General features: G+C 48.7%; 1 protein-coding gene across 1 annotated transcript in view; it reads right to left on the reverse strand.

Moving 5' to 3' along the window:
• The window catches only part of ADAM12 (ADAM metallopeptidase domain 12), a 387,388-nt gene that overhangs the window by 38,688 nt on the left and 327,750 nt on the right, over positions 1-20,950 (reverse strand). The window contains exons 13-18 of the mRNA XM_004265717.3: positions 20,618-20,707; positions 18,897-19,092; positions 6,723-6,831; positions 6,419-6,617; positions 3,685-3,762; positions 1,300-1,408 (exon numbers count right to left, since the gene is read on the reverse strand). Of these exons, the coding sequence (XP_004265765.1) occupies positions 1,300-1,408; positions 3,685-3,762; positions 6,419-6,617; positions 6,723-6,831; positions 18,897-19,092; positions 20,618-20,707 (781 nt within the window). The remainder of the gene's footprint in view (positions 1-1,299; positions 1,409-3,684; positions 3,763-6,418; positions 6,618-6,722; positions 6,832-18,896; positions 19,093-20,617; positions 20,708-20,950) is intronic.

Consider the following 20,950-nt stretch of genomic DNA (forward strand, 5'->3'; position numbering starts at 1 on the left):
GTTGCAGCAAGAGGCCAGCCATCAAGGCGGGGACGCTGGGCCAGGCCTGGCTTATTACCCCCGGGATGGATGTGTGCTAAGAGGAAAGACCTTGGGGCCCCTTTTCCACTTGCTGCGGGGCCGGTCTCGGGAGCGGTGTTGAGACACGTCCATCCCTAAGCAGAAGGGTGCCCAGGAGCTCACCTCCCTTCCTCACAACACTGTTTCTCCAGATTGCCTGCTCAGAGGGTCTCTCCCTCCTGGCCCTGTGCCCCCTGCCTGGTCCTGTACAGCAGTGTTGTGTCTGTTGTCATGGAAACAGTAGCCAAGCCACAGATTCAACCCTTCCAGTCACAGCGGGACTCAGGACGTATGACGTCCTCTGTAGTGGCGTTAGCCACCGTCTGAGCGTCCAGGGGCTCAGGTGGGCACCGAGGTGGCAGCACCAGTGTGCTCGCGACATTCCTGCCTGCCACACCCCCCTCCCCCACCCCCGGCTCGCGGTGGGCTCTCTGCACTTTCACTTTAAAGTGGGCATCGCTCAGGCCTGCCCCTTAACTGGCTGACAAGAGCTCCGAGAAGACGGTCCTGCGCTAGCAGACCACTTCTCAACGCCTTTGAGGAGGAAAGAACTGACAGGCCCAGCACAGCCACCCTTAGGGGCTTCTTCACGGGTAGACTGTGCCTCAGGCTTAGCTGTGTGACTCTGTGGAAGTTACTTAACTTCCCTGAGCCTCGGGTCCCTTGCAAGGAAAGAAGAATAACACCAACTTTTGTAAGGATTCAATGAGCTAATGCATATAAAACGTGAAGCACGGCAGGTAACAGCAGCTCAGCAAAGAGAAACCGTTGCTATCTCTGCTGCTGCTGCTGGGACCCGTCCCTTTATGAAGAGGAGGGGGTCTTTCTAGCAAGAGCTTTAAAAGGCATTTGACTTCACACCTCTTAGCCCTCGTACACAGAGGCTGGCCTTGACAAATTCCTTTGATCCGACAATGAAGTTCATACCCACTTGGCAGTCTGCGGTAGAATGACCTTAGCTAAGAAAATGTCACAGGCTAAGACCCGGTGAACTCAGCCTCTGAGTAAAGCAGAGCGACGAGTCTCTGCAAAGATGAGGCAATGACTAGAGAGTGTCTGGAAACAGAGAGGCCTCAGGCTGTGTGAGGTCTGCGTGGGGTCCTCACTGGGTTTCCGGCTGTGCACCCGCCCGATGGCTGATGAGCCCTCAGTCTTGCTTGGAAGGCTCCCCCAAGGGCCTGGCTTCCCACTGCCCCCAGGAGCTCAGCCCACTCCCTGGGACGCGCCGTCACCACTAACCTGCTTGCCGGATGGGGCCGCTGTCCTTGCTTCCTCCAAAGCCAAACTTGTCACAGAAGGGAGGGGCCCAGTGGGCCTCGCAGTGACAGTTCTTCCTATTGTTACACACCTTTCGGGCAGCAGAGGAGAAAGACACCAAGAGGGAAGCAGGGTTAGGACGCACGTCCCCCTGGGGCAGCGCTAAGTCTCTGAGCCCTAATTGAGCCCGAGAGCAAAGCAAAGGCCCTGTGGTCAGAGCCCCCATCCCACCGATACAGTCAGACTCCATACATGCGGCTGTGAGGATAAACCCTAAACCCAGCACCACACAGGTGAGCCCAGAGCCCGAGGCTGCGGATTAACATAATGTGCTGCTGTTACATCAGCAGCTACTGAGAGAAGGATCAAGACAGTTAGGGCTCACCCACTCCTTTCAACCCCTTTTCTTCTCAATCTCCACGTCCCTCTTTTTAAATCCAGGAAACCCTCCTGATCTGGCCGAGATGAGAAGCCCGCTCCGTGGTAAGGAGGGGCCCCTGCTTCAGGGACACGGAATCCATGCCCTTGGGCATCACGGGCCCGACAGCCCTGGGCACCTTCAGACGGCAGGCTCGGGGAGGCTGTCACACATGGAATTTGCTGAACTGCTACCGGAACCAGTGGAGTACGAGTGTGAAAACGAGAGAGAATTATTTCTATGACAATGAGGCTGAACGCTTTGGGAACGCCGGATAAATGCCAGTCACTAAAAAGAACTTTGGACAAACTTGGAATGGGCGGAACAACTGACAAAGGATCAGGAAAAGCCGCAGAAGACAGGAAGGTTGCGCGTTGAGTGTCTCCCTTCCGCTTAGAGAAACAAACGGTACGTCACAGATGGCGCACTTTGGATAATTTGTGTACTGAAGTCAGGGCCGAGCTACGGATGCGGGATGAAGCCAAACACACACTTTTATATTTTAAGACACGATAAATGTTCCGGGCATTTCTCTCACTTGCGATGTTTCCCTGCTTTCACAGACTCTTGTTTTCTGAATCAACCACCTGCCCCAGATGCTTCCAACAAGAAGGCCAACAGTCAGGAAAGCCTACGGTAAGTGAGAAAGTGTGTTTCTATGAAGCTGACGCTAAGCAGAAGTAACTACCGTGCAGCACAGCCCACGTTGCCTTGAGTCTGCATGTCCTGCCTGTTTCCTCAGAGATGCTGCTGCGGAGGTACGACTCCCTGGGGCTCAGGCACTGTCCTGCCCGCCCTGGTCTCTCCTGCTGCAAATCACAGTCATGTGCCCTCCTGGCAGCTTGTGGCAGAGATTACAGCCCTAACACCCCACTTGGAGGCGCTGCTGGTGAGCCCGGCCTCGCGAGGGAAGGACCGGGGTCCTTACTTGTTCCCAAGTCATGGCCTCTCCAGTGTGTGGATGTTGGAGAGGGAGGAGTCCAGGGTCCCTGATACAGCCTTGCTACTAACTGGTCATGTAACCTTGGACGTGTCACTATCCCCACCGGGGCCTGGACCGCTTCATCGGCCAAATAGTAAGGCTGCGCTAGGTCATTTCTTCCAGCCGTTAGAAAGAAATCTATGATCCAGTGGAGACATTAAAAGATTCCATTTTATATTGACAGTCAGCTACACTCACCATCAACAAACCCATCTGAGGTGACACTGCAATCCTTTATGGTTACAGCACAAGAGTAATTTTATGCAAACCTCCGTAATTCTATGTTACAATCATTGGTGAGTGTCTATTTTAAAAATAGAATTTGGAGCACAATATCTGTAGAAAAGGTTTCAGAAAAACAAATGAACCACTGGCATAGCTAGTCAAGATTAATATGATTCCACTGGAAATAATTAAGCCCATCAGAAAAAATAAACTAGGTTTTAAAAAATTAGAATCCTCTTCCCCCCCCCACCAAAATTCTCTGAACTAAAATAACAGCCTTCTTTAGTTGACACCCATTGTATGTGATTTCAAGAACATGTGGTCGGTATGTCCTGTCTTCTTTGTTTTAATTCCTTTTGGAAGTATTTCAATTCAGACACATATTCTGAATGTTGGCTGTAGGAGGGACAGCTCTGTTTGAAACGCTAATGCAAAACTCTTCATGACGGAAGGTTAATGTTAAAATTACTTTGAAGATGACAAAGTTCCCTTTAAAAAAAAATCCAGAATGTTAATTTAAAAGATAATTATCACTCAATCTGATTTTCTTTGTTAAATAAAAATCCCATTTCTTATGCTATGTAAAGGTCAAAGAAAATGAATGTCTTCAGAAGAAAATATTGAGGAGACACTGACTGCTATATTTTTACAAAGTTATGGATGGCAAAAATCCTTTACAAAGGAATGATTTAGTGCTGAACTTGCTGTGGGCCGGCTATACAAAGGCAGTTCACCTACTCACCCCTCTGCCGTGGCATTGCACCGCACATTCGTGAACACCGAAGACACTTACGTTCTGACACCGACGATTGAGGCAAATCTGGAGAGGAGGGAAACACAGCAAATATCTCAGTCTGTCTACAACCACACGCACATGCATCTAGCTGTGTGTTTAAGAACAGAGGAATGGATAAAGAAGATGTGGTACATACACACAATGGAATGTTACTCAGCCATATAAAAGAACAAAATAATGCCATTTGCAGAAACATGATGAACCTAGAGACTGTCGTATTGAATGAAGTAAGTCAGACAGAGAAAGACAAATATCATATGATATTGTTTATATGTGGAATCTAAAAAAAGGGTACAAATGAACTCACCTACAAAATAGAAATAGAGTCACAGATGTAGAAAACAAACATGGTTACCAGGGGTTAAGGAGGAGAGAGATAAATTGGGAGATTGGGACTGACATATACACACTACTATATATAAAATAGATAACTAACAAGAACCTACTGTATAGCACAGGGAACTCTACTCAATACTCTGTAATGACCTATATGAGAAAAGAATCTAAACAAGAGTGGATATAGGTATAACTGATTCACTTTGCTGTACACCTGAAACTAACAAAACATTGTAAATCAACTATACTCCAATAAAAATTTAAAAAAAAAAAAGAAGAGAAAGCAAAGGAAAGCTTGGGGAAGACCATCTCTCAATTAATATGAATAATGCACTTTGCCTCGGACCCAGATATAGATCCTGACGCCCGCCCTCCAAACTCAGCCCATTTCAAGACTCACATCAATGTGGACACTATGGAAGTCGTCTATCTTCACGGCATTTTATATGGTTTTGGTCAATCCTGCAATTAGGGTAACTGACTTTCTCATGATTTTTGTTTAGAGCTTGCAATGAAATCTACATATTGCAGCATTTCCCCCTCCGTTAAAAGATGTAGGAGAGAACAAAAGAGACTAGTCCTTCACCTGGCCCTATGCAGACTCAAAGACTCCAAGAATCCTTGAATCTGGTAAGGGAGATATTAAAATACGGGAAATTTTCCAAAATACCGACTGACAAGTACTATCGTCGATGACATAAACCATCAACAGAAACGCTCAGCAGAGTAAAACAGACGCTTCCCTTGTATTTCTCAAGCCTCTGCATAAGCAGCGATTTGCTAAACGGTACTGGGCTGGTTGAAAGAGTTTAGTCTTATTTCAAAGGTGCATAATATAGTCCAGACTCAAGGGATCAGGTTCTTTATCTCCCATAAGATGTTACAAATTAGTGGAGTCAAAGGGAGAAAAGTCTAATTTTTAGATTACAGAAGCATTTTTAATCAAATAGGACCTTCCTATGAGACATTCACCATCTGACCCCAGCAGTTTATCTGAGGCAAGATTAACGCCCTTTGAAAAAACGGGCTGGTCCAAGCAGCTCTCAGGGCTGGTGGGAATCTTGGCCGAGGGGACTGTCACACGCCAGCTAAGAAAGGAAATCGTCTGGGGTTGCAATGAACACAGCAGGACCCCAGGCAGAATCACAGCATATGCGTGCTGCCCTCCCCCAACCCACGGGCTAGGCTAAGGACGGCTTTCAAAGAACTAGTGTTCTGCAGGCAGGAGATCAAAGCACATTGAATCCTGCACATGAAGGGAAAAGCTCGCTGATAAATGGAGTCCTTGGAATTCCAGTGTTCAGATGCACCTGGCCTTAGCTGTTCAGACCACAGTTTAAATGGTGTCAGTCTAATGTCAAGGCTTGAATATAAGCGAATGGGTGTGGTTAAGGAGACACCCAGAATGTATAACATGTTTCACTTATCATCCTGTTTCCTTAAGGATGAAAGCATTTGTGGTGTATGGGGCAAGGGGGAGGGGGTGGAGTGCAGGGAACTCCTGTCCTGGTGGGGACTTGTTCTCACCTGGACAGATTGCGAAGTCAGATGTAGTTTCAGAGACCCCCATACAGGGACTCTGCTATAGGAGATGACTCAGCACCTTTCCTTTCTGCTCTGTGACCTCCACGTCAGTAATGATTTCATAATCATTTTGAAAAGGAGGAGCCTAATAAAAGCATCTTCTTTCCTAAAGTGTTTTATTAACTTGCTATCATTCAGTCCGATGAGAAAGTTTGGTGGGAAAAAACAATGTGGCAGAATATAAAAATCTCAAAAAAATTTTTTTTTCGTTTTGGACTTTATTTCTAACTGCCCGCCCCCCAACCCCCAGTATCTCAGTCTACCTTTCCCCCTGATCTCCAAAAGAACACCCTTTGGCTTTAAGCTTATCCTATCTCTTCCCCTCTCCTGTCCCTGTATGGGGGTCTCTGAAACTACATCTGACTTCCCATTCTGTCCAGGTGAGAACAAGTCCCCACCGTGCCAAAAACCCAAACCACATTTCCAAAAACAATATAATATGCTGCTGTGTTTCCTTCCAGCGTAATTTCCTGGCTGGAAACTCTCATAACATCCAGAGTGTAGACATGACTTATTAACACTAAAGAGCTGAGAAAACAAGCTTGATTTTCCCAAATCTGCATCTCAATGGTCAGACCAGGATCTAGGATTTATTGACTTTTCCTTCTAGGTGCAAAGAACGGAATTTCAGAGGCAACATTCTGAGAACCGGATTTAGGAAAACAAACCAGCCCTGTAACTCAGTTCTCCAACAGGACGTTTCTCAGTGGGCCCCCTTCCAGACTTACATTTGTGATGCAAGGGAGCATATGGGTCTTACTTTTCCATCTGCACACTTTGTGCCGGCAAGCACAAGCCCTGGGTCCGGCATGTCATCGCCCAAGTACACGTGGGTCCCACGGCACAGAATCCGACCTCCTTCCTGCAGGGGAATATTCGTTTCTATGGAAACGGCATTTGTACCGATGACTGGTCGGCTGGCACCTCCTTGACACTGGATTTTTCCACATTTAGCATCTCTGGAAAGGCAAGAACAGACAGTGCTCAAAGAGGGAACGTCTGGAAGCAGCCCTAAGTGATCTGGGAAGTTCAAAGGCACGGCGCGGTCGGGAGGCGGATCCCACCTCATCTCGCACTTGGCGAAGGAGCTCTTGGAGTCTTTGCCGCAGTTGCCGTAAGGGTCGCCTGCAGAGTTGACTCTCTCGAAGCAGATCCCGGGGGCAGGTTTAGCACCTGAAACAGAAGCAAAGCAGCACTTTCACCACCTGCAAGTGTTTTGAACATTTTTCTTGGAACAGCACGAGGCTTTCAGGTTAAGGGAAGATATGTTCAGCGTCCCGAGAAATCATACCTGGCATCTTCGCTGATGCCTGATACAAGCCCCCCTCAGCTCACAGCAAAGCATGCATTTCATCACTCCCTCTTCTGGAGGGCTGCTAACCGGGCCCATGGCACGTGCGGCCTCTCCAGAGATGAGGCCTGGCTCTGGGGCCGCACCCGACCCAACCCCAAAGCGGGTGGCTGGCCGGCTGCGGGGGAAGGGGAGGCTTGCTCTCTTGAACAACTCCCACACGACTCTGGTGAGAAAATGCAAGTTAAAGCAGGTTCCAAGGAATAATGATGACTAATGTGAGGGAGCAAAGAGAGAGAGAGCGAGAACGAGCAACGCGGAGGTCTTACACCACGTTTCCAGCCCCACGAAGCTCCCTACTGGAGCAAGCACTGGCTTCAACGAATGCCTGCGTTTGCAAGGCAGAGACTGCTCTCAGAGGCCACGGTGGTATAAAATCTGATGGTTTTTTTACACAGCAGGACAGTGCCCGGTACAGAGGGGCGTGGCGCCAGAGAGCTCAGGAAACGGCCATTTTTAGCACGTCTTCCGGTCAAGGAACGAGAGAACATGTACCTGGGGTTTGCGTTGCCAAGGTTCTGAGGGCTCTCGAATCCTATCACAGTGGTATCTGTTGAAGACTACGTGAGAAATTCAGGAAAATGTTCTCCATTCTTCAGATAAGCTGTGCCCTGTGTGGTGCCCCGGGACTGCCTTCCTGCCCACACCGGTGTCCTGTCTGGGCTCTTCCTCTCACATCAGCCAGGATGCCAACTTCCCCAAGCCCAGCTCTGCCCCCTGCCCTTCTCTGCACCCTGCTCTGGGGAGGCTCCGCGCGCCTTCCAAGGTGACAGTGTCATGATGGGCAATGCTCGCCTCCTCCCAGGGACCAGGTGGTGTTCTTATTACTACAACGTCCATCTTTCTGCAACCTGATTCCTCATCAGACACGTTCAGCATCTCATTAAACAAACAAAGCAGCAGACAAATCAAACCAAACAAAACCCCTGCAGCAGTCGAGACCAGCAACAGGTTCAGCCCTTGACCTCTGCACTAAGCTGCCCCCCTCCCGGACCTCTTATTTTCCCATTCTCTGTTTTTTTTAAAAACCATTTAAGAGAGTCTCCCAAACTCCTCCCATAGGGCATTTCCCTGAACTGGACACAAGTCTCTGTCCTAACGAGATTAAAAAATGGGCAAAAGAACTGTTAAGACATCTCTCCAAAGAGGACATTCAAATGGACGACATCACTACACATTAGGGAAATACAAATGAAAACAACAATGAGCTATCACCTCATGCCAATTATGGTGGCTGTTATCAAAAAAAAAAAAAAAAAAGATAAGTGTTAGGATGTGGAGAAAAGGAAACCCTCATACATTGTTGGTGAGAATATATACAGCCACTGCAAAAGACAGTATGGAGGTTCCTCAAAAAACTAACGGTAGAACTATCATACGATGACCAGTTCAACTTCTGGGTAAATATCGAAAGGAATTGAAATCAGGATCTCAAAGAGACACCTGAACTCTCATGTTCATTGCAACATTATTCACAAGAGCCAAGCCACAGAGGAGGCCTAAGTGTCCACTGACAGATGAATGAATAAAGAAAATGCTAGTATATATGTACAAGGGAATATTATTCAGCCTTTAAAAAGAAGGAAATCCTACCATTTGTGACAGCATGGATGAACCTGGAGGACATGATGCTGAGTGAAGTAAGTCAGATACAGAGAGACAAACACTGCATGATTGTGGAATCTAAAAAAGTTGAACCCATAGAAACAGAGAGTAGAATGGTCATTGCCAGGGACTGGGGGGAATGGGGAGGTATCAGTCAAAGTGTGCAAAGTTTCAGTTATGCAAAATGAATAAATTCTAGCGATCTACTGTACTTATAGTTGCTAACACTGTATATTTAAAAATTTGCTAAGAGGGTGAATCTTATGTTTAGTGTTCTCATCACATACACACAGAAATAATAGTAAATAATAAAGAGGGTGGGAGGAGTATGTAGGAGGTGGTGGATACGGTTACAGCATGGATCGTGGGGATGGTTTCACAGGTGTACACTTACCGCCAAGCTCATCAAGGTGTACACACTAAATACGTACAACTTTTTGTATGTCGATCGTAACTCCATAAAATGGTTTAAAAAAGTCTTTGTTTTCCACAGCACACTCCCTTCATTCACAGCTTATTTAATTTTTTGCGGTACGTGGGTCTCTCACTGCCGTGGCCTCTCCCGCTGTGGAGCACAGGCTCCGGGCGCGCAGGCCCAACGGCCACGGCCCACGGGCCCAGCCGCTGCGAGGCCTGCGGGATCCTCCCGTACCGGGGCACGAACCTGCGCCCCCCGCCTCGGCAGGCAGACTCTCAACCACTGCGCCACCAGGGAAGCCCCACAGCTTATTTTGATGCTGACCCTTTTATTCTGTTGTGATGCTGTCAAGGGGAATCTTATTTTTAGGCATAAGTACCCACTCACCCAACAGTGAGTCTTTTGATTTTACTTTTTTCTATTTGCTCAGTGGCTGTATATTCATGATCTCCACAACCTAATCACCCATCCTGTTGCTTGCCAAAGTGAGCTTTTCAAAGCTCTTTTACCAGAAAAAAAAAGTGGAGGCAGGAAGGCACACCCTAGGAATAATAATTAAACAAGTGATAAATGTTCTTGTCTTTTCTCAAAACCAATTTTGTCAGTTGACCTCAATGAGCCTCTAAACCAGCATTGACAGAGGTTCACGAGGTCCAACGTGCTTTCTCAGCTGGACTGAGATTCAAAAGACACGACAGAGAGCTTAAGAGGTTAGTGCTACTCAGCCATAAAAAAGAATGAGATAATGTCATTTGCAGCAACATGGATGGGCCTAGAGATTGTCGTACTAAGTGAAGCAAGTCAGACAGAGAAAGACAAATACCATAAGATATCACTTATATGTGGAATCTAAAATACGACACCAATGAATCTATCTACGAAACAGGAACAGACTCACAGACATAGAGAACAGACTTGTGGTTGCCAGTAGGGAGGGGGCGTGGGGGAGGGATGGATTGAGAGTTTGGAGTTAGCACCTACAAACTATTATATAGAGAATGAATAAACAACAAGGTCCTACTGTAGAGCACAGGGAACTATATTCAATATCCTGTAATAAACCATAATGGAAAAGAACATGAAAAGAATATCTATATATGTATAACTGATTCATTTTGCTGTACAGTAGAAATTAACACAACACTGTAAATCAACCCTACTTCGATAAAATACATTAAAAAAAAAGAGGTCAGTAGTTAAACCATTCTTTCCGATGCCGAATCTTTTGGGAAAACTGTTTTATGTTTGCGCATGTATGGGATCTAAGAAAAACAAAAGCAAACGTTTATCAAGTCTCAATTCCTTTCGAAAGGCCTCCTCCTGTTTGATTTCTACAATCGGTGGCTGTGCTGCAGCATTGGAAGAGCCGGGGCTTTGGGACTCACAATAATGGGCTGATCTGGTGTCAACCCTACACACTAGGAGACCCTGGTCAAGTTATGGGAACTTTTGAGACTCTGTTCCCTCATTTCTATGACGGGGACAAGGACAGCACCTGACCTGAGGTTCAGTGAGTCCCCCAGTAGCAGTCAGTCCATAAAGAAACAAAGCTGAGTAGGGTCTGACCAGTAAAATTTACTCCACTCTGGTATTAATTTGCCCAGTGGCTTGAACAATGCAGGGTTCTGAGGGTTAACTTTCTGTCTCTTGCAAGAAAGCAGTAACTGTCTATTTCCAAGAGTTTTGTTCATTTCAGCTCTTATCCAAAACTCAAGGGAGTAGGAGATGCCACATCACACTCTACTATTGATGTATCGGCAGGACATGTCATCAGTGGGGCATAGCAATGACACTGCTGGCTACAATGTGGCAAAGGAAAGTCACATCTGGATGAGTAGCGGGTCATGATTTCATTGGCTGCATATGCTTAGGGATAGGCTAGATAGATATCTCTGAAATCAAAGACCAGAATGCATACCTGATCCCTTGTCACATAATTCCTTCCTTCTTTTATCTGGAGGATTAAGGGAAAGTACACTATGATGGGTAATTCATGGTTAACCTTGACGCATAAGCTCGTTTGCATCTCCATCCTCAAGTACTTAGGGATTGAAAATTTTCATCAACTTCGATCAACTTTCATCAATACTCTGAAACCGCTGTTGTTTCGATGGCATGGGGGAGGTGAGTGACAGAAGTGAGAGAAGGATGCGGCGGAACCCCACTTACAATGCCCATTCTCATCCAGTTGACTAACATTTTCTTACCCGGAAGTCTCCATGTTGGGATGAGAAATCTTGCATGAGAAACACGATGTTTAAAGACCAAGGGGTTTAATAAATGAAACTTAAAATAAATGAAGAAGTATATAAGCAGTTGAAACTTGATCCAGACCACAATATGCCCTATTGCTGCCTTACCTCCAATTTCAAGCTGTAGGACACTGTCACGCAGGGTTTCGGGCCACCTCCTGGGGCCAGCAAGCTCCCAGCTAGAGGTTGGGCACTGCTCAGCCCCACCTGGTACCACCAGCAGCCCACTGGCCATGCCCTTCCTAGGAGGTAACCTCTCTTTATAGGAGAGCCTGTGTGTGTGTGTGCGCGTGTGTGTGTGCACGTTTCCTCTGGTGGTTTGGAGCAATCGTAGAGATTTGTGATAAGGTGGTGCAGAGTAGAAGGCTTGTGATTATTCAATTGTTTGTTTTGTCTAATACCTCTCCCATATCCCTTTTCCTAGGAACAAAACCTTTCTTCTTATGGGAAACCTATTTTATAGGGTTCAGGTAGGGTTAACGTTCCCAACAAATGCCAAAGGGATGGGCATGAAATTCAAGTCTGGCCCATCGAGTGTGCCATGCCACTGGTCATAAGACTGGGTCATGATGGATACATGACCAAAGCCGGGTGCAACAGCATCTTCCTTGGAACCCAGCTGCTCGAGCTGGTTGGATGAGGGGCCTGGGCTGCTGTGTTACTAGCCATCACTGGCTGAGTCCTTCAGGGTCTCCCTCCATCACCACCTTCCCTCGAGCCTGAGGACCCTGCTGCTCTCATTTATCCTGGTGGGATGTCCCCTCTTTGCATCTATCACACTTGCTTTTGCCTTTTGTGATGTCTCGAGGCTCCTGCCTCACTGTAAAAACCCCTGTGGACTGAGATGGTGCCTCAGGCCTGCACAGAGCAGGTGTGTTCCAAGAACGAACAAGTGAAAACCACAGGGAAAGCAATTTAGGGAAAGCACATCCTGTCTCCGCCGGCCTCCCCAGAGGAAGTCAGTTGTGGTTTCCGTAGAACAAAGCATCTTGGGTAAATGAACACTGTCTCCTGGTCTGCCTTTTCTGTGACTCTGGGTGTTCACTTATTCATTTACATCACATGAAGGATTACCGTGCTGTCTTAAGAGGAAAGAAGATATAAAGTCACAAAAAGACAGACATTTTACTTCCTGGAAAGGAAAACTGTCATTCCCTCAAAGTTTAGACAAAGTAAGAATCCTATAAGCAAGGAAACCAGAAAGGGGGTTCCGTGCTGACCTCGGGAGCAGGGACAGCTCTTGCAATAAAAGAAAACATCATTATAGCAAACAGACTAGAAGATGCAAACCCTGAGTGCCCTGGCTGTCAGGACCTACTGGTGCCGGGAAGGACAGCAGAGGAGGGTCCAGCCAAGCGTTTCGCGTGGCTTCTGTGTGTGAGCAGCCAGCTGGCGTTTATCTTAGAGACAGAAGGGTCAATAATCTAAAAGGTGTAAATGACTTCTATCCACTTGTAAGACGTTATAAAGGTACAGATCTGGCTTCAAATCTGCTGCACTTAAAGGTGTCTGTCTTCATGAAGACGAGAGACTTCGTGTCTGTCTCATGAAAAAAAAGTGACAAGTTTTCTTATCACCACTATATCAAGTTACAGCCTTTGAATTCTTAATAACGGAGCTCTTAGATGTTCTGCCGTTATCAAAAGATGAAATTTAGCCTTTCAGAGGGAATTTTGACATCGTACCGTATTTTATAATTCTATAAGAAGCGATGGAATTTAATTACCAGGTTTATCTTCAGAGTTATATAACAATTATATTTATAATTGTAGTTTGGGAGTTCCCGATGTCATTATGTCTTTTGAAAGAGAGATGATGACATCTTGTACTAAGCCTACAATTTACTTGATCTAATCTTTTCCTTAAAATGCACGTCCCCAATTCAGTCACCTCAGCTTCTCCCCCATCACTAATTTCCCCAACCCCTGTCACTAATGTCCACAGACAAAGGCATCTTCACAGCAACTGAAGCCTGCTTGCTCTCCCCATGATACTCCCTCTGTCTTGCTTTTCCACATTGACCTTCACATCCATCGGAAAATGAAGTCCAAGCAAACACATTCTATCATTCCTTTCTCGCACAGTGGGACAAAAAGGAGACTTCCCTTATGACTCTTGGCAAAAATCCCTTTTCTTCCCATCTGTAGCCACCAGAGTTGTGGATGATTAGTAACTGTACTGCTCCAGGTATGTCATCATAAAGCAAACTCATTTGAACTAGCCTGGCAGATAAACACTGAAGATGCCCGTAAAAATCGTCTGGCCCGCTCACACTGCATCAATCAGGTGACACTATTTTCTGGTGAGTGATAAAACAGATAGAACTAAGATATTTCAGGACTTCCTCGATGCAGACTGTTTGTGATTCTAGACACACAGTTATCTGTAAGATTAATTTCCAACCGTTTTCAGCGATCATGCTAGTGGTTTGGATAAATGACGTTGGCAAAAATAAATTTTGTGCCTGAAGAAACATATCCAGCTGTGTTTTGGAAGGAATAAGGTCATGTCACACTGACAGAAAATCTTTGTGGCTATTAAGACTGAAGTGGACAGAGGGCTAAATACAAGGTACGGTGTGAGTTGCACGTAACGTTTATGGGTTTGACATCACCAGATAGTCTTGAGATGCAAGATTTGTGGAAGAAAAATCACTGAGAAAAAAAAAAAAAGTCAACTCTGGGCCAGCAAGAATATCAACAACAATAATAACTAGGAAAACAAGTGGATGAACAAAAGTCCCAAAAGGTATTCTAAAAGTATATGACTTTGCCAGTTACGAGTTGAAGGCATATGTTTTGAATTTTCTATCATTTATTTGTAGAAAGATTTGGAAGCAGGATTATTTTATTGAAATATAATGCTGGATTGAGAAAAGTCCATCTCAAAAGGGAATAGTTAGCTGGAAGGAAGGGCTTCATCTGGTCAGTGTTTGGGTAGCCAGATTTGGGGAGTGAGTAACTAACTGACTTCCTGAGTGTAACGGAGGATTCTGGCCAAGTTGCCAATGGCGAGGGCCGGCAGAGCAAGAGCTCGGCGACTCCTAGATTTATGAGTTACTGTCTTCACAGGGGGTCAGAAATGACCCCAAAGCAAATGTGGCCCTGATCCCAGAGCGTTTGCTAAAGGATGGGAAATGAAAGATTGCAAATGTATCCTTGACAATAAGTTTTCCTCTTCCGAAACATGAAAAGCTAATTCAAAGCAACCACTGTAACACAGCAATACGCTGCTCTCAGCCTGGCACATCTAGCTGGCCGGGACCTGGCCGAGGAAGTGACCTCTGCCCCTGGAACTGTGACAGTCACAACCCGACTCTACTGCAGAGGTCCAGGTAAGAGTGCACCGGGACTGTGGGAAGTGTGTCACTCTGGCAGACCAGGGCTCTTGGTCAGCATCTCACAATAGCAGGACGTCGCTGAATCGTTAGCAAATGAGAGAAGGGGGTAGCAGACGGGGTTCTCTGCGCTCCAGGTCACAGCCCAAGCTCTGGACAAGCAGAAGTGACCGCAGTTCCCTGAGATGGCCCCCCGTTCCTGTGCACCTTAGCCCTTGCTGTTCCACACGCAGGAAGTCCCCACCTCTCCCACCCCGGCAATGACCACTCCAAGGCAACCTCGGCTTGGAGCCTTCCTGCTTGGCTCCCCTACCCCTTTCACCCCAGGCTGAGCCCCCTCTCTCTTCCCATCAGATATCAGCCCTCCCCACGGCCCCAGGCACTGCGCAAGCTGCATGCCACTGCATGTGATATATACATGTAATGTACTCACATATATGAAATAGATAATAAGCTATGTTGGAGGGCAATGATACACCCGTGCGGTAGACGTATTACTCTCCCCACTTTACAGACGGGGTACAACAAGGTTGAGTAACCTGCTGAAGGTCACCCTGCCAATAAGTGGTCTGTTCACTGCCTATGGTAGCCGGAAAATGGCCCCCCAAAGGGGTCCATGCCCTAATCCTTGGAACCTGTGACTATGTGACCTTACTTGGCAGAAAGGACTTTGAAGACGTGATTAAGTTACGGATCTTGAGATGGGGAGATGATGCTGGGTGATCTGGTCCAAAATAATCACAAGGGTCCTTACCAGAAGGAGGAGGGAGGGTCAGAGTCAGAGAAGGAAATTTGACCACAAAAGCAGAAGTCAGAGAGAGACAGAGATTTGAAGATTCTGTGCTGCTGGCCTTGAAGGTGGGTGAAGGGGCCAGGGGCCAAGGAGCTGCAGGCGGCCTCTCAAAGCTGGAAAAGGCCAGGAGACAGATTTTCCCCTAGAGCCTCCGAAGGTAACACTGCCCTGTCAGCATCTTGGTCTTAGGACGTCTGACCCCAAGAACTAGAAGATGATGAATTTGTGTTGTCGTAAGCCACTGAGTTAGAGCACACACAGGAAACTCACATGGTGCCCCTGAACCTGACAGTGAGGCTGCCACACTGATATAAGGAAAGGAACACACCACATTTGCAAAGGGGGTGGGTGAAGGCCCTTCCAAGAAGCCCCCTGGTACAGAGGGCCACTGTACCAGTGCCACAGCTGGTGGTGGCACTAAATTCTCTGCTCTCCCGAGGAAGTCTGTGCGGTGATTGCAAGAACTAAGAAGGGGTTGGCCGAGGTAGACGGAACCCCAGGAAGTCACCAGCCTGAGGGGCTCCCCAAGCCTGGTCCCCGTGCTGGTTGTTTCCAGGAACTCGGAATTTCTGACGTCAGAGATGTTTTAGTCTATGTGCCATGGCCCCCTTCATGGCAAGCCCACCGTCGCCCGGGCAAAAGCGTCCTCAGTCACCAGGGTGAGGATGGGAGGGGAGAGAAGGGGCCGGCCCGGAGCCCCGGGGAGGCAGCCCCTGCTCTGGGGGTGGTGCGGTCCCCGGGGCCCCCACCCTCGCTCACAAGGACGTTGAGGGTTCCAAGCAGGTAACTCCACTGCTTTTGAGAAGCTCAGCCTGTGAGTCATGCTGTCAGTTTGTCCGCCTGTCTGGGTCTGTCTCTGGTCAGGCAGCTCGAGAAGGACTAATCGGATGAGATAATGAATACCAGCCTTGGTCACCATGAATCAAAGGCGCGTAGCCAGCTGAGTCACTCGGTGGTGGGAGCTCAGAGAGGACGGCGGGGCTCCATCTGACTCACTCTGGAACTGGGGCCAGACGCCCTAATCCAACAGGGCACCAAAGACCACATTTCACTCCAACAGCTCCAAGTGCTGTGTGTGCTCTGGCCACGGAATGCTCCTTGGAAGGGAGTGTCATAAGATCCCTTGTAACTCGAGAAGGGGTGATTACCGAGTCCGGAGAAAGGCTGGGAAGGGACGGCCACTAGGGATGCTTCAGGCCATGAAGCTTTGGCCTGCAGCACGAGTCACTGTCCCAAAGTGACCCCACTTGGCTAAAAGGTGTCTGAAGTCACTACGCCACTCAGAGCCCGTACAACCATGTGACGTGTGTACAGTGAGTGACTACTTTGTGCTTGTCATTGAGAAGCTTTGGAAGCTGTAAGCCCTGCCTTGCCTGGGCCCTCCTGCCTAGCCAGGGAGGAGGCCAGGGCCCAAGGACAAAGCACTAAGGCTCCAGGCACCACCAGCTTCTCCTTCCACCTGCCCAAGCACATCCGTGAAACCTGAGGCACTGGAAGAACTCTCCAGAGAATGGGATAAACGGAGGCTGTGTTAGTCCTTGCTGCTGCATCCAGGCTGCTCTCTGTTCCCTCAGAAAGTTCCCAGCGCACAAGGGCATCTTTGGCTTTGGGGGATGGTGACTGGGCTCCATGACTGGCCCCAGCCCCAAGAAACATCTGCCCCGTTCTCCACGCTTGGGTCATGGCTTTCACGTCACACTGAAAACCCAAGCTCTGAGGTTTAGTCATTGTTTTCCGCCCTCGTTTACTTCATCACCCCTAGACCTAAAACCTCACCATAAAGACTGACAAAGGCCCGTATCGGACTTCTCTCCCCTGCAGAGCCTGCGCTTGCCTGGCCCTCTGCCTGGGCCCGGCTGGTCACAGTGCCCTTGCCACAGCTGGGGCCTCTGGCCAGAACTGAGGTCACCCTGCCACCAACGGGCAGAGGGAGAAGAATGACAAGACAGTTGGGGCCACAGTCTTGGAAAATACCCTGTGGAATTCACTGCCAGAATCCTCAACGCAGGAGACAAGCGGCCGACCCTGGGGTGACAAGCCCATGCCCTGGGCTGCCCACCAGGCCCTGGATCTCCGGCCCCAGAAGACGGGGCAGTGGAGGAGAGAGAGACACAGGGGACTCAGTCTTCCCCGTTTCACATCTGTGCATCCACTTAACTCTAGAGCACCTGTGGGACGTCCGATCACTGGCTCTTTGGGGTGACGGCACAGCGTGAGAACTACACCTGGGCTCTGGGTCACAAGGACCTGGGTTCAAATCCCAGCCTCATGACCTTGGGAAATAACTTCCAGCCTCTGAATCTGAGCTTTGCCTTCCATAAAGCTGTAGTCATTGTCTCTCCCTCAGGGGTCATGGGAGAGTTACAAGGGCCAAACCATACGGAGCCCAGGCCCAGCGGCCCATGCCCGGGAAGTGGTGAACAGTCTCTAAGGGATCCAATCACGCAGCGGCCGCTTCCTGGCCACCTTCCCACCTGGGTGCTTTTTCTGGGACACACGTGTCTGTCACTCTACCTTCAAGAACCAGAAAGGGGAGCTTCCCTGGTGGCGCAGTGGTTACGAATCCACCTGCCAATGCAGGGGACACGATTCGAGCCCTGGTCTGGGGAGATCCCACATGCCATGGAGCAACTAAGCCCGTGCGCCACAACTACTGAGCCTGCATTCTAGAGCCCATGAGCCACAACTACTGAGCCTGCAAGCCACAACTACTGAAGCCTGCATGCCTATAGCCTGTGCTCCGCAACAAGAGAAGCCACCACAGTGAGAGGCCCGCGCACCGCAATGAAGAGTAGCCCCCTCTCGCCGCAACTAGAGAAAGCCCACGCGCAGCAACGAAGACCCAACGCAGCCAAAAATAAATAAAACAAAATAAATAGATTAAAAAAAAAACTTGAAAAGAACCTCAAAGGTGTTCAGGGCCCTTAAACATGTCTCCGTGTTCTTCCTCTGGAGCCCGGGCCTCCCACTCTGGGCTACCCCTCTGCACATCCTTCCCCATCACAGACTCACATATCAGGTCTGCCCTGGGCCTTCCCAAGGCAGCCCCCCGGCCCTCCAGCAGCACTGACTTTCTCTCTAGCACCCTCTGCCCTTGGTTGGGGTCCTTGCTTGGGCTCTAAGAAGCACTAACACAGTCAGGGCAGTGGTGGGAAGTTCTGCCGTCTGTCTGCCCAACTCCCTGTTAAGCTGTCTGAGGGCAGGGATCCTGGCTGGTTTATCCCTGTCACCCCACGGGCACACAGTAGGTGCTCACACATCTCTGTCTGGACTGGACTGAGCTCCTTGGGGCAGGCTCTGGGCAGCACCCACTTCTGCGTGCCCAGTACCTGGCAGGGCCCCAGTCCCACCAGAGAGCCAATCGCTCCAGCTGAACAGAAGGAAGCTTTTTCGAAAGCGCGCTCCGGCAGGGATGCTCATGGGCACAGAGAGTGGGCGCCCTGGCCCTGGCCCTCTGCACCCAGGTGGTGGTGGCCACGTACCTGGTCCCCAGAGGGTGATGCACTGCTGCTCGTGGGTCTGGCAGATGCCGTTGTAGCAGTAGCCGTCCACTCCCTGACACGGGTGCCCGTCGTGCAGGTACACGTTGGCCGGACAGTGAGGACTGGCTCCTGTGCAGAACTCCGGGAGGTCGCAGGAGTTGCTAGAGTCCCTGCACGCCGTTCCTGCAGGCTTCAGCTGAAAGGAGAGGGCCATTTATAGCTCGTGACTGCGGGAAAGGGGGAAGCAGGGTCTCAGCAACACTGCGGACGTGGATAGGAACAGAACCATCCTCTTGTAGCTTCACACAGAGGGGAGAGGATTTCAAAGGAAGTTCCCTTTACCTCACAGAGAGCTCATTAAATAAACAGCCTTGCTCTGGGCTCTGGGGTTCACCTTTCCATTATGGGGGGTAACTAAGATCGGCCTCTTTTTAATTTCATGCAACATCAGGGTTTTCTGGTGAGCAGACAAGCTGGTGGCTGGCACCTGGCACCTCGGTGGCGGGGGGAGCGGGTGCTGCCTCATGGACCCATTGATTCTTAAGAACAAGATCTCTGGTCACCAACACCACCGTGTGTTTTAAGAAGACGTTTGCGCTTAAAGCGTTAGCCTTTGTGGGCAAGGTGACAAAAATAATTCCAAGGGCACACTTACAACAGCAATTTTACTTTGCCATCAAATCATAGAGCTGGAAACCTGTCTGTAGGACTTCACAGGGGCATGTAGAGAAGTAAAGCAAGGGAGCTGCACAGGATGTTAGGAACAACAATGCCAAACGATGCCTCATCTTTTTGCGGTTGAAGAACTTATGGCTCAGGGTGGCTTGTCTGAGGTTACGCAACCAGTGACCTGTCCCACCCCTGAAGCACCCTCCGGGCACCTCCACCACCAGCTGCCTCTTTTAACCTTCGTTCCCCGTAAGTTAATTACAAGTAGGAAGGGGATGAAGGATACTTTAAGCTGAATATAAAATGTCGTAACGCACTTCACAAACACTGTGCTCTACTTGGGTCGCTAAGAGGGAGTTTCCTGCAAGCAGAATGCCAAGATCAATTGCTTAATTAAAAGGAAATAAAACTCTTGGAACCTTTGAATCAAAAGCTCAGGCTTTGACTCTGGCAGATCTCAGCTCTGAATAATGAGACAAACAACGGAATTGCCAAAATGAATGCAGGCATGGTGGCAGAAAATGGCAAAAGTATAAAACTGCCACTCTTGGCTGGGCTGGGTCAGCCAGCACCTTCTGTTGGGGGCACGTCAAGATCAAGATGTTGACACAAGAGCCCTGGAACAACCCACGCAGCTCCTCACCCAGCAGGCAGATGCTCTTGGGACGGAGCAGAGGGACCCAGCATGAGTCCCCACAGCAGTGGGGACCGGTTTTCGAAACCTTCCTCCAACAGCAGACCCGGAACATTTAACATGGAGCTGGAGTTCTTTGGTCTACTTACCAAAGAACTCATAAATAAATAAATTATAAATTATTATAATTTATATAATTATTATAATTTATCACAGATGACTTAGCATTAGAATATACATTTCACATGAAGATTGGAAGATAATAAAAATAGGAGATAGATGGTACCAACTTGCGTGATAAGGATTACAGTTTCCACAGCAGCGAGTGCTGGGAAGTCGCCCTGTCCCATCGCTTGCCCTGCGTCACTGTCGAATCAGCTGACTGCGCGGGTGACCTCGGGACCAGGAGGACACTCACCTGGCAGTTTTCACAGCACAGTCCGTGTGCGCAGACAGCATCCGGCTTCAGGGTACAGGTGGTGGCGTTGCAGCAGAGATTCAGACACTCCTGGAGACGGGAACGGGTTTGACAGGGTCACGTGGCACAAATACTCACAGAAAGCAAAGGTCACACCTTAAGTGACTGAAAAGGGAGGAAAGAACCAGAGGGCCTGGCTCTGGAGATGCAAACTAGCCGGACTGAGGAGTATCTTCCTCTGGAAGAAAGCAAAGCTTCTGGTAAGTGTTTATGAACTGCCTGGGAGGGCGTGTCCCTGGGAAAAGTCAGTAGCACTCAAGCATATTTCACGGT

The sequence above is a fragment of the Orcinus orca genome, chromosome 14, assembly GCF_937001465.1.
Source record: "Orcinus orca chromosome 14, mOrcOrc1.1, whole genome shotgun sequence".
In the NCBI taxonomy this organism is placed as follows: domain Eukaryota; kingdom Metazoa; phylum Chordata; class Mammalia; order Artiodactyla; family Delphinidae; genus Orcinus; species Orcinus orca.